At 47.3% G+C, this 14,423-nt stretch overlaps 1 protein-coding gene and 1 non-coding gene across 13 annotated transcripts in view; both read right to left on the bottom strand.

The window, feature by feature from the left end:
- The window catches only part of PRRC2B (proline rich coiled-coil 2B), a 46,716-nt gene that overhangs the window by 8,115 nt on the left and 24,178 nt on the right, over positions 1-14,423 (bottom strand). For 9 of the 12 annotated variants that reach the window (XR_014855479.1, XR_014855480.1, XM_085076979.1 and 6 more), the window contains exons 14-28: positions 12,507-12,711; positions 11,590-11,809; positions 8,913-10,979; positions 8,578-8,777; positions 7,746-7,891; positions 7,163-7,304; positions 6,470-6,552; positions 5,588-5,779; positions 5,254-5,448; positions 4,735-4,821; positions 3,676-3,780; positions 2,904-3,096; positions 1,654-1,751; positions 901-1,028; positions 58-295 (exon numbers count right to left, since the gene is read on the bottom strand). Coding sequence is in view for 10 of the 12 variants with exons in the window: in XM_085076979.1 (XP_084933105.1) it covers positions 58-295; positions 901-1,028; positions 1,654-1,751; positions 2,904-3,096; positions 3,676-3,780; positions 4,735-4,821; positions 5,254-5,448; positions 5,588-5,779; positions 6,470-6,552; positions 7,163-7,304; positions 7,746-7,891; positions 8,578-8,777; positions 8,913-10,979; positions 11,590-11,809; positions 12,507-12,711 (4,299 nt within the window). In the remaining 2 variants the exon portion in view is untranslated. The remainder of the gene's footprint in view (positions 1-57; positions 296-900; positions 1,029-1,653; positions 1,752-2,903; positions 3,097-3,675; positions 3,781-4,734; positions 4,822-5,253; positions 5,449-5,587; positions 5,780-6,469; positions 6,553-7,162; positions 7,305-7,745; positions 7,892-8,577; positions 8,778-8,912; positions 10,980-11,589; positions 11,810-12,506; positions 12,712-14,423) is intronic. The other 3 variants (XM_085076985.1, XM_085076983.1, XM_085076986.1) reach the window with 2 other exon arrangements.
- LOC146429879 (small nucleolar RNA SNORD62) lies at positions 2,589-2,665 on the bottom strand. Its single transcript, XR_014855511.1, has one exon. It is a non-coding gene; the product is annotated as a small nucleolar RNA SNORD62 (small nucleolar RNA).

Raw genomic sequence — 14,423 nt, forward strand, 5'->3', positions numbered from 1 at the left:
CAAGTGGCTGTGAATTAGCCTGGACCAAAGGAGTGGCTCACCAGCCCTGCTCCTAACCTGTGTGAGCTGAGAGTCCATCATCTGGGAGGCTCCCATACCAGCTTGGTTTATCTGCCCCTCATAAACCAGTGCCTGGCTTCCGTTCATGGGCTGATAGGGGGACCCAGACTGGGTTTTCACCACCTCCAAGGGCTGCATGCCTGGGAAGGCGGAATATGGAGGCTTCAGAGCAGTGCCTCCTGTCAGGACCATGGTGCTGGGCTGGGACAGACTGGGGTGCATATACACCTGAGACCTGCAGGAGAAAAACAGCCTCGAGTCATTATGCAGAAAACCTTTGGAGACTGTACAAACACACACCCTGCCAAACCGTATCTGGCCTGCAATCAGTTCTCAGACAGCTAAACTGACAGCTTAGAAATAAGCTGTGATGCCACTTTCCATTTTAGTTACAATGTTTTTTTTTTACTTCCACTCTTAAGCCTTTACAACCACGTCCTTGTGTTGCAGAAATATTCAACAGAACAGCATTGTGTAGTATCTAGTGTTTATGTTTCAATATCCCACACAACAACCTGTGGATTAGCAGTTAAGGGAGCATTCAGGTTACCAAAAGTCTGTAGCAGTTTTGCAAAGCAGGAAAAAAATCAGAAGTTAAATATTCCAACAGCTCTAGCAAATATAAAGGGTTTTTTTAAACCTCAGTGTTTACATTTTTGAGGTACTAAGTACTAATTCACATCTTTCACTCTCATGCTCCCTACACTGGCACTGTTATTAGGGGAAGGAATTCCAACAAAGGGGAAAGAGAAGAAGAGTGTGGAGTACCTGATCAATGTACAGAGATATCAGAAACAAAAGAGAGCAGGCCACAAGCAAAGGACAACTGGAAGCAGTTACCTGAAGGGCTGTATGGAGCTGTACATCTCCTGGGACTGGGAAACAGGCAGACCACCCCTCAGTCCAAGCTGAGCTTGGGCCTGTAAGGATGTGTGGAGGGAAATGGGAATCTGTTGAGCAGCAGCAGCCTGCACAAGAAATTAATATGACAGAGATGCAAGAGGAGCCAGAAACTCTCCAAGGCTGTTAAAAACCCATCAGTTCCCTGCATAAATCAATCTGCCATAACAATTACCCCCACTGAGCCTTCACCCAACCCTGCATCATTCCATGGAACAGCAGCACTGCCAGAGAAGACACTGCACAGGCACCCAGAGGTTGGTGCCTGCAAGAGGCATTTGATGGCTATGAGGCAACCAACATGACAATCCCAGCTCTCACCTACCTGCACTGTACCTTGATAGGGCTCCCTCCAGCCCTATCACCATCCTAATTACTAGTGAAATTACTCATCAGTATTGACTGGCTGTGGAATTTACTGAAGGTCACTTTATTTCACACAGAGGCCTCAGCATCAGCTTAAGTTCAACCCAGTCCAAGGGCACTGTGGTGCAAAAGGGGAACAACTCCTCAGCTCCCTCCCTTCAGTTTCACTAACCTCTGACACCCACTGGCAAAGAGCATTCAAGGAACCTAAAGGGAGCTACATCTAAGTTACTCCGGGCTATGAAAGGGAAAAATTACTCCTCATTTCTTAAATGCCACCCTGAAGACTCCTTAAAAAACCACTTGCAATCTGTATTGCTCCCTTACCTGTTGGTAGCTTTGCTGCTGAGGTATCGTCTGAGGGACCAGGCGGGGCTGACTTGCAAACACATGGCCATCCAGATACAGGGGTGGAATATGGTTACCTGGACATCAGAAAAGACAGGCTGTAAATTCAAGGTACAGGGGAGATACAGGCACAGTACACTGCAGAGATCTGCAGGTCAAGACTATTTCCAACCTCTCAGCAAGTCAACACAAACATAGTACCCGTTCAGAAGAGTCTGTAAAGCTCCTAAGTCCACACACCAAATCTCAGGATTGCTAAGAATTAACCATACCTTTCTGTAAGAGGCTAAATGTAAACCCAGATTCCTACCTCCACAAGAGTCAGACACTAGCACTTCAGAAGTTGGTAACCTGTACACAAAACTAAATGCCACAAACCTGCCCTGCAATCATCTCATCTTTGCAGCTAAGAGGGACACAAAGAGCAAAGATGGTGTTTTGAGACCTTGGCACATGAGATCTAAAAGCCGTATTCACCCCAATGATGGCAGCAGTTAGTAACAGGATTAAGCAGCAAGACTGGGGGGGGGGATGTGAGCAAGGAAATCACCTGATTTGGAACAATCTATTTACCAAGGGGAAGCTAGTAATGGAGTCATTACACATTTCACTGTTGTTGAATTGAGACATGAGAAAGATAGTGCATATATGAGAAACCCTTTGGGACCTAGGAGTCAGAGAACCCAAGTACATTTCCTCTTTCCAGATGCCCTCCCTAATTACACACACTAACATGACTGAGCTTCAGCTTTTCCTCTAACTCAAGGACAGCAACACCTCCCCCCTCCCAGAGCTCTGTGAGCTGCATGCCAGCTGTTATTACCTACAAAGAGCAAGAGGTGCTCAGAACATATGATTTCAATGGCAAAACAAGCAGATGAATGCTTGTTACTGACATTAGGACTGTTGAAGCCTCTCAGCCATAGGTCTCTTCCCTTCTATTCTACTGAGCACACAGTGAAGGGTATGCAAGATCTATTGAGACATCAGACACCTGCCACTACACAGGCAAAGCTGTCTGTGTGATAAGCTTAAACCAGTCACATTCTTCAAAGCAGGGAGACAGTCCCTCTTTCTGTCTTGACTGAATTGTTAAGAATCTGTCAAACACCAGCCAGGCAATTGCTTTCCATGTAAGCTCATCTCAGCACACTCTCATTTACCAGAACCAGAGGATGACTCCCAGACACCAACCAGTCAATGCAAATGCTGCTGCAGTTTGCAGGTACCTGGAAGAGATGCAGAAGGTGCTACGGATGCCACAGGCATAGGAGGCATAGAAACTCCACCAAAAGAGCTGTAGCTGACACCGTTGGAAGCTCCAACACTGGAAGGAGGCTGGATGCCTGAGCCTGCGCCTCCTGGGGAGTTCTGTTCTGGCAAACTCGGAGAGTTTTCCCAAGCTTTACGAGCAGACTCCATCTATGGAAACAAAGGACAGTAACTACAGACAGTTCAAATGGGGAGGGCAATAACAAAGCCTAGAGTTGCTCATCTGTGTCCTATGAGTTCAAATTCTCTGTAGTATAGATGTAGTGGAAAGCTGGCAGGTCTGAGGTCAAGGGGTTCCACAACAATTTCTAAGGGCAAGAATCCTTCACAAACACTCAAACCCCTTGGAATTTGCTGATCTTCTTGTGTTTGGGGTGGTGTGGTTGCTGTTTTGGTTTACTTGGTTTTGTTGTTGTTGTTTGTACATTTGGGTGGGTTTTGTTTGGGTTTTCCCCCTCTCTTTACACCACGAAGCTCCCAGGATCCCTGACCAGCCACTTTACCCAGTACTGATATAGGAAAGCTCTGTTGCCCTGGTTCTACAATTGGCAGGGATTTCTGCATCCAGGACTTAAAACACACACTCACGTTGAATAGCAGATATGCACAACTTTTACAGAAGCTACTTAAGGTTTAGCAATACCTAACAAACACTCTGGAAAAGATCTCTCCACCCCTCACTACTCTGCCCACAGAGCCAAGGTATCCACACACCTTCAGCTTCCTTACCTTAAGAGTAAGGTCTGCAGTGGGGAAGGACATGGGGTTCAGGCCGATGCAGCGCTGGAGGTGATGATCCCTTCGCAGGATGGGAATGGACTGTGTTAACCCTGCCTGAGGGGAGAGTCAGAAAAGGTGAGTATTTGTGAACTCTTAGAAGAATGTCATGAGCCACCACGGCTGACAGAGACTCAGCTGGGCAGCTCCACTAACTGCACCTCGAAGAATTCAGTTCCCAGTGGTACTGAAGGAGTCAAGCACCACATAAAACCATGATCCATTCTGCTCTTCCAATAAAGGAAGCCTTGGTTATGTGCAAAGACACCCCTCTATGCTGAACTATACCACTTTCCACTTAAACATCAGTTTGATCCAGTAACTTCCATTTGCAGGAGAATTCTCCCTCCTGTCCCATATTTAGAAACTACCTAAGTTTCAGACAAAACCTGTTTCTGAAAGACCATTTCTGAAAAGAAACACCCTTTTGAGACAGATCTCCAAAACAAAAATCAAACAGCCTACAAACTTGAAGACATTTCAGAAGCAGCTTTGTGTGTGTCTCACATTGCTGTCCACAGATGGGCTACCACCTGGGCTTTTAGTGTGTTCACTCTTTCACATAGAATAATGAAATATTCAGATGGCTGGAATAAGCTGGGAAAGCTCCAAAAAGGCTTGACCAGAAAGTTACAGTTCTCTGCCTTGCTGTTGCAGTGAGACCTTCTGAAGAAGCTGGGCAGTCTGGATCTAAACATGCCACTATCTGCATCATGGCCATGTCCAACACTTGTGTGTCTCAGGGGAAGAGACTGGTCATCTCAGAGATGGCTTTACCCAGGACACAGTGATAATGGAGTTGCTCCCTACATCACTTCTGAGCTGGTGACACTCATTTTAGCAAGGTATCTCGAGGCCACAGATTTACATTTTGGATTTTAGTGAAAAGTGCTGCCTAAGCGTGAAGTGTGAAGTCAGATGCAAATATGCTTGCTTTCCCTGGAAGCATCTGAGGTTTACCTAAGGAGTCTCTCCAATGAATCAATGTCAAAAGACAAAAAAAATACTTACATTACTGGCCAAGGCATCCTGCAATTTGGTGACAGGGTTAGCTGCAGTGCCAGAGGCAGAACCAGGTGGCAAACTGAAGTCAGAGTCCTGAAAAACCAAAACACACAAAATTCAAACCCAGGTCCATGGGCCACCCATCTGCTTTTCATGGTTAATGACTCTAGCCTGAATCATGACACTACAAGCTAAAGACTGTCCTCCAGCAAGCTTTGCTGGGAACAAAAGACACTTCTCAGCATTCAGCAGCAAGCAACCCCCAGAGGCACACAAAGGCTTAGATGGCCATAATTTTGTCCCTCAGCTCTGTTACCACCCCAGCTGGTCCTTGGGACAGTATTTCCAAGTGGATACTGCATGTTTGCCAGGACATCTTGAGTACCTGGTTAGCGTCAGGTAGTGAAATCTAAAGGCAAATCTACAGCTGGAAGCTTCCTCTAAATAATCCTTCTGCCTCAAATCACCTTTCATGTCTCAACAAGCTCAAATCACCAAGAAGATAAAATTAAATTCAATCCTCACTTTAGGATTTACTCCAAATTCAATGGGTGGCACAGGAAGTACAGAATCCACGTGAATTTCCACCCCATTAACAGGGGGAATATTCCCTTCCAGCCGTTCCGTTCCCTCCGAACCCTTTCTGTTTTTCAGGGAGCGTTCGTTGCCGATTGGTCCAGGCTTGTGTTCCTTGTTCTGTCCTGAGCCTTGATCTGAATCCTTAACAGGAAAGCAGAGAGGCTGAGACACAAAGACCGAATAACCCAACCTGAAGCCTTAAAAATGCTATCAAGAACAACACAACCACTTCACAAGGTCTCTCACTCTGCGCTCTGGCTTGGCTGCAAATCCAGATTACCTTTTTATCAGTTTGCTTCTGCACTTGCTCCTTCTGGCAGTCAGGCTTTGGGTCCACCAGGCCAGCCCCATTCATCTCCTCTGGTTTGAGGGTGCCATATGGAGAACTGCGCTGAGAGGAGGTGGCGGAGGATTCCCGAGACTCCGCACTCAAGTCAATGCCACTATCCCCCTGGCTGCCTTTAAATCCCTGCTATGCAAAGCACGAAATGTGTTAAAGCCCCGGACTCCGACACAGCGCCACCGAGGAAAAAACACCCCAGAAAACAGCAACACCAAGTCCCCTTTTCAAATCACCGCCTTGGTTAACTGCAAAGGAGTTGGGCCTGACCTGCAGCACCCCTTGGCTGCTCCTTCAGCTCTACACAGCTCTCAGACAGGTGAACTGATGCACCAACAAGACCATGGCTTCAGAGTAAGGAAAAGGTGTCCCCCAGAGCAACTAGGCTGAGATTGCCAAACTCACTTCACATGTGACCCAAACCAAATTTGAACTCTTGGTGTCCAGAGGTGAAGTGTTCAGGAACTCCTGTGCCCTCCCTGTGTTAAGGCTACAGCTACACACTGCTCACGGGCACAAGGCTCAACAGGACCTATGGGATTTCACCCTCCTCAACCACAGTCTGCGTCCAGTGATGAGCATAACCCTGGAATAGCTCTACACTCCAGATTTCTAGCTCTCTAGGCCAAGGTTAGACCTAGCTCTCTAGGTCAAGATTTGAGCAGCATCAAGCTCAAATTATAACTGCAAAGAGACAGTTTAAAATGGCACAAGCAGAGCTGAGAGTCACTAAGCACAGATGGAGCAATGAGAAGCATAAAAGCCGCCTGCATTAATACTTTATACACACAATACCTGAAGGGCACATTAGGTGCCACTTACCTCAGTGGTGCTAGACTCAGTACCATTAAAGGTATTTACAGGCTTGCTCCAGGAATCACTGCCAGGAGACTGAACAGAAAGTGCTGGAAGAGAATGGAGGGCATGGTTCAGCTGCTTGAAACACAGCAGTGAGCACACCCTGTACACATTACACCATTAACCTTCCATTTCTAGACATGAGAAAGGCTTTTTCACCACCTCAGAAACTTAAGTGTTGCCCAGACAGCTGAGACATGATGCAGTAGAGAACACAGGGTATGAGGAGTGAAAGTGGAGAACAGGGAGGAGGTTTCTTAGAATACGTGACAACAACATGAGAAAGACATGACAAACAAGGAAGGTACTAGCTGTTCAGGGCTAGAGATCAGAAAATGTAAGAACACAAAATAAGAAAACATCTTAATTAGGTAGAGCCCAACCGGCGAGAAAATGCTGTACAGCAGGATCTCAGCGTAACACAAAGCCCCACGAAATAGATTCAGAGACTGACATGGCCAGCAACAGGAGCAGGATGGCTGAACAGTAAAGCTTAGAACAGATGCTACTCCATACAGCTGCTAGCTCCTCTCCTACTTCCAGCATCAGACAGGAGAAGGCTGTCTCTTCTGAAGCATGGACCCCATCCCTTGCTGCATACCCCAGAGGACTCCCCAGCTCTGTGAAATCTTTTGAAACAAACAGACCCAAACTTACCTGGGCTGTTGCTCTCCCAGATCTCTGTGCCCAGGCTGTTTCCAGACACTGTTACATCACTTTGCTCCAAGCACAGGCTGTTCTGCTTCTTAGCAAATCGAGGTGGAATGCGCGACTGAAGGACGCGGGCCTTGGCTGGCGCCTGTGACAGGGAAGGCACAGGTGTCAGACAGGGAGGCTCCCCTGGTCTAACATGACTGAAAAAAGCCACCTTTTGCAGTGTGAGGTTTTCTTCTGGCAATAACAGCAAGAATGCAAAGCCCAGCACTGCTCCTGGCACTCAACCTCCCACCAACCAGAGCCAGCAGCTGGCTTAATGAGCCAAGCTGCTTTGGATGAAGACCACTCTAGAAACTTAACTCCCAATTAACAATTCTGCTGCAAGCCAAGAACACTCAGAAATCAAACTCTACTGTTCAGACCAGTGGCCCTAAATATGTTTATGGGGTCCAATACAGGATCTGTACTCGTTTGGCACTGTAAACTGCGTGGTTTTCTATTAATACACTTTCTGGGGACCTGTTTCTCTGACTGCAATCCAAACGACATAACAGGCCCAACTTTTCTGCCCTCCATTGCTCACCTGAGCAGCCTGCTCCTTCTTCCTTCGCTCCTCTTCCAGCAAACGACGTTGCTTTTTAGTAAGAACCTCAATGAAGCCTTCCCCTGCCATAGAACCAACTTCATTCTCTTCTGCTGTGTTCGACACCCGATTATCAATGATGGTACCTGAACAAAGCACACAGGAGAAAAAACAGTATACATATGTGTGCATTTAAAGCTTTATAACTGCAATAATTTAAAGCATGCACTCCAAAGAGGATCCATGCTACAATGAGTAAGTTCATCTAGCAACATTGCAGCTACATTTTGGAAACAAAATCATGATAGTCTGCAGCCATCTACCAGTCACTTTATCTTGCAGGACTTTGCTGCCTCCTGTTTCAAGATGAACACATTTCAGCTGGGGAGCTTGGGAATGGGAGATATGTGTGGTAACTCAGGTAATTCTCTTTTCAGAGAGAAAATTTCTTGCCTTCCTGCCATCAGCTCAGCCTCAAATTCCCCTCTCTGGATGCTCTGTCAACTTCCTTCACACAACATAAATTTCCAGCCCAAAATACATTAACATCTTAGAGAGAAAGATGGAAATACTACCGATAAAACCAAACTTTCTATAGAAGAAACATTAGAGATACCATCAGAACTCGCTGAGAAGTTTGTGTTTAAAACTTAACAATTTTACCTTCCATGTTTTTCTATTCAGATACACAAGAATTTTCTTGTTTCTGTAAATAAATGGAAAAAAGCCCCTAACCTGATATTCAAAATTACACTGGCTTGAATCAGTCTGGCTTGAAGTCATCCACAATGTGTTACCCTCTTAAAGAAACAAATGAATTAAAGACACTCACTTCCATAACTCAGTTCAAACTGTGACAAGGCCTCTCCCTTCTCACTTGGTCTTTGTGCAGTGGATTTGTGCTCCTTCTCTGTCTTTTTGCCTGGCCCATCACCACTCTCTGAGTTCACATGGGAGGCCCTATCCAAGCTGTAAATGGAGTGGCTGCTCCCACCACTAGTGTTGCCAAGGCCTCCTCCTTCTTCTGGAGACCTACAAAGCAAGAAGGGAAAGGATTTAGTTTTGTCACTAGAACACAAGTAACAGTGACAAGAAGAAAACGCACAGCGTGTACATCCACTCCTTCAACATCTGCATATCAGATCACAGATCAGAAAGCAACTTTACCTTTTGCTCTTTATCAGGGTCCCGTTCTGCTGGCTCTCATATCTGGAAGCTGCTCCCACACCAGTCCTGACCGACTGCTCTGCAAACCCTGCTGGCTCAGCCTTGCGGCTCTGCCTGTCTACCAGTGGCCTTTGGCTTGAGAAGCTCCTCTTTGCCAGTTCCCTCTTCTCTCCCAAGCTCCCAGTGCCGAGGCCACCTTCCAGCTGGCTCTCACTCTCTGGAACTCCATCTCTTCTCTCACGCCGCTCGCTGAAGTCACTGCTCTCGGACGCTGTCTCCCACTCCTCGTTGGCATGGTCTGAGGAGTTCTGGTAGGACAGCTCAGGAGAGCGTCTGCCTGAGATGCTGCTCTTCTCTGCAGTGCTCAGCTTGGGTCTGCCTGGCCACTGGCTGGGCAGCAGGTTGGGGCTTCCCTCCTCAGGGTTCCACTGCCCAACCGATTCCCTCTCCTGCCTGAGGCGCCTGAACCGTGGCGGTTTGTCCTGGCGGGGGGGACGCCGCCTCCTGAAGGGCCTGTTCTCTATGTTCTCCTGATCTGCTGAGTAATCCTCCTGGAAAAAGTGCCTTTTGTCATCCAGATGACCCTCGTCAAAAACACGGCTGGAGAAGGAATCCGTGTGTTTGTAAGAATCCTGAATGTAGTCCCTGTCGGACTGCTGCCTGCTCCCGAAAGTGTCTGATGGAGAGGTGTGGCTGTACTCCTGCCACCCTCCTGCCCCACTCCTGCCTTGCCACTGGGTGGGCTCCTTACCCATGAACCCCCTTCGCCCATATCCAGAATTGCTCAGTCTTGGTGGCAGTGATCTCCCAAAGGCTCTCGGAGCCCTCATCTTAGGATCCAGGCTATTGTGATCATCTGAATAGATTTTGTTTGACCTCCAAGACTCTTTGAAGTCTCCCTTTTTCAAATCACTGTCCTCCCTGTCCAGCACAGAGCCTTCATTGCTGTTTTCGGAGCCCCTCTGCCGGCGACGCTTGGGGAGCTCCTCGTACTCTGACCCTTCACTGTGTGTCTCACTGGCAATCCTGCGCCTTGGTTTGCCTCTGGGGAAGTCCTCTGGCTGGTTGAACTCCCGGAGCCCTCGGCCCCGGCTGCTCCTCTGGTTGTTGTAGACCCCCCTGGTGCTCACAACTGTGCCTCGGCCTCTGAAAGTGAACTCTCTGAAGCCTCTCCCTCGCCCACGCCCTTGGCCTCTCCCACCAAAGGCTTGTTCCTCATCAATGAAGATCCAGTTGTTTCTTTTTGTGGGAGGGAGATCACTGCTCTCTCTGGATAGTTTGCTCTCCCAGGTTCTTTCTGGCTTCTCTTCCTCCTCGTCCTCCTCCTCCTCTTCTTCTTCTTGGGATTTCTCAGCCTCTCGTGTAAGGCTGGTTTGGGAAGAACCTTTGTCATCCAACAGGTAACGTGTGGAGTTCAGCAAGGCGGCAGAGTCATCTGTCTCATTTTCTACCTTCTGAACAGCTGCCTTCTCCTTCAGTGGGCGTGAGCTGTCCTCTCCCTCCAGTTTAACCTTCTCCATCTCCTTCTCCTTCTCTTCCACCTTGAGGGCTTTCAGGACTGGTTTTTTAATGGGGCCTGACCGCCGTGTTCTCCCCATTTGCTCCTGCTGCTGCCCGCTGGTGTTGCGGCTCTCAGGAGCCCACTCTGGTGTCTCTTCCGTGGCCTGTTTGGTATTGGCTCCTTCCTTCTTCCATGGGTCAGCACTGAATGACTGCTCATCCCGGGGCACTTCTTGAGCAACTTCTGCTGCTGTCTCTGCAGGTTTCTGATGGTGGCTGATATCCCAACCATTATATTCAGGCTTCTTCTCTGCTTGGATGAAATCAGACTCGAGGGGCGAACACCTCAGGTTTGCATGGCGGCTGCCAGCAGGACAGGCTTCCTGCACACTCTCCTGATGTTGAAACAAGAGATCGTGGCCTATCCTCTGAGAAGACAGGCAACTGTCAAAGTCTGCTTGGGCCTTCTTGTCAAAAGCATTCAAATATTCCTCCCCTCTCTCCTCAAAGAGATCTCTCTGAGTGCTCAGACTCTCTGGCCTTCCAGAAGCAGAGTAACTTTCATTCCTGAGAACAAAACAAATAACAAAGGAAAGTCAGGTAATGCAGAGCATAGCATATCTCCAAGGGCCCAGGCTGGACACAAGTGGTGAAAAGAAACAAACTGGGGTTTATGCTAAATCATGAAGCAATGAACCTATAAATACCAGAATGCTGGGCAGAGCTGCTGCGGCCCCAGGCTGTACTGCCTGGTTTGTTAAATCAATTCATAATGAAGAACATGGCTCCTATGATGGGCAGCAAACTTAAGAAATAAAGGGAGATTCAACCTCCAACAATGTGGAGATCTGAAAATGAAGAACTGGTTTTGGAATGGCCAAAAAAGGTAGATGACAAACTAGAAAGCATCAAAGTTTCTGACTCATTGTTTTTTATACCTTCCCATGTAGGTGACAAGTTGGCTCCAAACAGGCTCCAAGCTGGTCAGACAGAAAACTTTTGAACAGCTCAGTCTGTAAACACCTCCACAGCAAAAACACTCAAGAGTGTAAAGATGCTCACAGATCAATACCTGGGCCTGTTTCACAGATGTCTTTCAGGTCAGCTCCACAGTGGATGACTTAGAGCAGCACCTCCCATCCCACCATGTATGAGGACAGGGGAATTCTGCACTCACCTGGCATGCAGCCCCTCCATGCTCATGCTGTCAGCCTGTTTTTGATGTGACAGGGAGTATCCTTTGCTCTGCAGAGATGAGTAGCTGTCCTGGCCCCACACTGGCACAGGATCCAAGGGAGCAGTTTTCCTCTCTGCCTGCCCTGCCTGACAGTTCTGATCTTCAGACCGACAGCTGCTCCCGCCAATGGAGTCCTGCTGAATCATGGGCTTCATAATTCCTGCTCGCGACAGAGTTCATGCCATTAGCACTAGGATCTCACAGACAAGAAGAATTTAACAATCTCCTAGCTTGACTCCCCCTTCCTTGTCAGGCAGCAGGTGACTGCAGCCATGGAAACCTCTCTTGTAAAGGGGAGCCTGTGCTTGGAAATGCACAGCTGGGAAATACACCTAGAGTGATACAGAAGATGACACAGCTCTCAGAGCCCAGCCCACACAGACGCTACACAGCATCACTGGCTTGGGATCCAGCAATCCACAAACTCCAGGGAATGATTTATACATCCTGATGTTTACATTCACACCTCTGAAGATTAGTAACAAGATAGGAAGGTGCAAAGAGCTCACAGTTCAGGAACTACAGCGTTTCTCCATCACATTTCCTAAAGGGGGTCTATTAAGATTTCACATGATTACAGTAACTCCAAAACTGATCCTTCTGCTCCAACAGGCAAAATCAGTCACACCTGCTAAGGTCACAAAGCAGTCAGGGAAGGTACCCCACTGCAGTGCAAGGAATGGACAGACACATTCCTCCCTCCCAGTCTGCCAGCACCTCCCACTGCAACCAACTTTCTCATTCCTAGAGAAGAGACGCCACCCAGGACGCAAAGCCTGGACAGAGGTTAAGACACACAGCAACTTTCCAGATACAGAACAACTCAACAGCCAAGATAAACACTGAGAACACCTTACCTGAAGGGTGAAGGGCTGAAGGGTAGAAATCCACAGGGGTGCGACTCTGGGCCATGCGAGGGTCCATGTAGGAGGGCATCATCATCCAGCGGGGATCAAAGCCGAGCATCTGCGGGTGCGGCGGGTAGAACGTCCGCTGGGGATGGGAGTGCGATGGGGGAGGATAGACCTGCTGCTGCCAGTGCTGCATCTTGTACAGCTGCTCCTGCAGGGGAGAGGAGAGGCCCTTGGAGAATGCTTGTGGCGACAGGAATGTCACTGACATACTGGTCAGCAAAAGGAAAACACAAGTCACCCAAAGGCTCAATCCCCAATCGGATGGGAGGGTGGAGCACAGAGGGGCAATTCACTACCAACTGGGAAGATGGCAGTTGTTCCTCTGTAAATACCAGAGCAGCCAGACTGTCATACCACTGTGGGCCAGGCTATGTGACCAAACACAAAGGATCAGCTTTAAGACCACAAAACATCTTCTCAATGCTCCTATGAATATAGGACACTTTCCCATCAAATACCACTTCCTAACTGGAACCAAATACTTTAGATGATGTTGCATTTTTCAAGAAATGCAACTGTAATTTATTTAGTGTATATATGTATTAATTCCACCCCTATGAGCTGAACAGATTAGACAAAAACAACCTAAACCAAATTAAGAGAGCTATTAATATTTTACAGTGTCTCCTGTGCATCCTCCAGAGACAGGCTGGTACTTGCAGGTTGTTTCCCATCTCCCACATGGCCAGTCCACCTTCCTTTAGCTGAGGACTGTCATGATGTTAACTTGGTTTGACATTTAACTTTTGCTAAGGTCCAAAAAGAATATAGATTTGAAGGGTGTTTTGTGTACTGAAGAAAGCTTTCAAACACTAAACAGCTTCAATTAACATGAAATACATCTACTTACCTGTCAAACTTGCCACCATCTCTTTTTGCTAAGCTTACAACGTGTCAGATACTACAGCTGTTTACTAAAAAGCCGATCCCCAAGTACAGAGCAAAAGACACCCTTAAATCTGAACCTGACACATCCTAACAGCAAGCTTCTGATAAATGCAAAGATTTTATCTGCATTATCTTGTCCTTTGGTACCCTGGAGAAAAGATTTCCTTCATGATACTAACACTTTTCCATTTTTGTTCTTTTCATGGAGCTACCAAAGCAGCAATACAAGCCAGCCAAAACATGCACTACCTCATACATACTAAAATCACAGAGGATAAGAGAAAATAAAATAAAATTTCATGTTCTTCCAGTAGCAATGACCTGTGGTATTATTAGCATGACAGGAAAGACATCCAATTCTTTTTAGTTTAAGAGCATCTCTTTTCAAGAGTAACATTAAGCAGCGTTTGCTGCTGTACATCTGAATCATGAAAATGTCAACTGCCGAGCAGTGAGCACAGGGAACATCCATAAAAGAGCAATTACTGAGCTTCCAAGCAAAAGCCAATTGTGAGCTCTTCACTAAGATCTGCAGCAGCGTTGATTATATCACATTTCAAGTGGTTATTTTATGAAGAATGGCAATTAACTTTGCATTATCTGAAGCCTGAGTACTCTGTCCCCTGGTTTGGCTCTGCTGCCCAAGAGAGGCTCACTGCATCTGCAGCCAGAGCTGCACAGCACGTAGGGCACATACAGCACTGAAAGGTCAGGCAAGATGCAAGATGCACAAAGCAGTTAGTTCAGCTGATGTCTCAGTGCCCCAGAAGGGTTTTCAATGCAACAAAAATGAAACATTTAAGACCAAACATTTTTACCATGCAAAGAAAACAATGACTTGAAAGAGCATTATAGAAAAAACCCGAGCAGGGAATAGATGAGAGACCAAAGGAGCAGCTCTCTGCAAAGGCAGGAGGTGGAATGAGAAGTGTGACACTCCAGAACTCCCTCCCAGTCCAGAAGCAGTCCACA

The sequence above is a fragment of the Lichenostomus cassidix genome, chromosome 17 (assembly GCF_008360975.1).
Source record: "Lichenostomus cassidix isolate B80296 chromosome 17, HeHo_3.0, whole genome shotgun sequence".
Lineage (NCBI taxonomy): Eukaryota > Metazoa > Chordata > Aves > Passeriformes > Meliphagidae > Lichenostomus > Lichenostomus cassidix.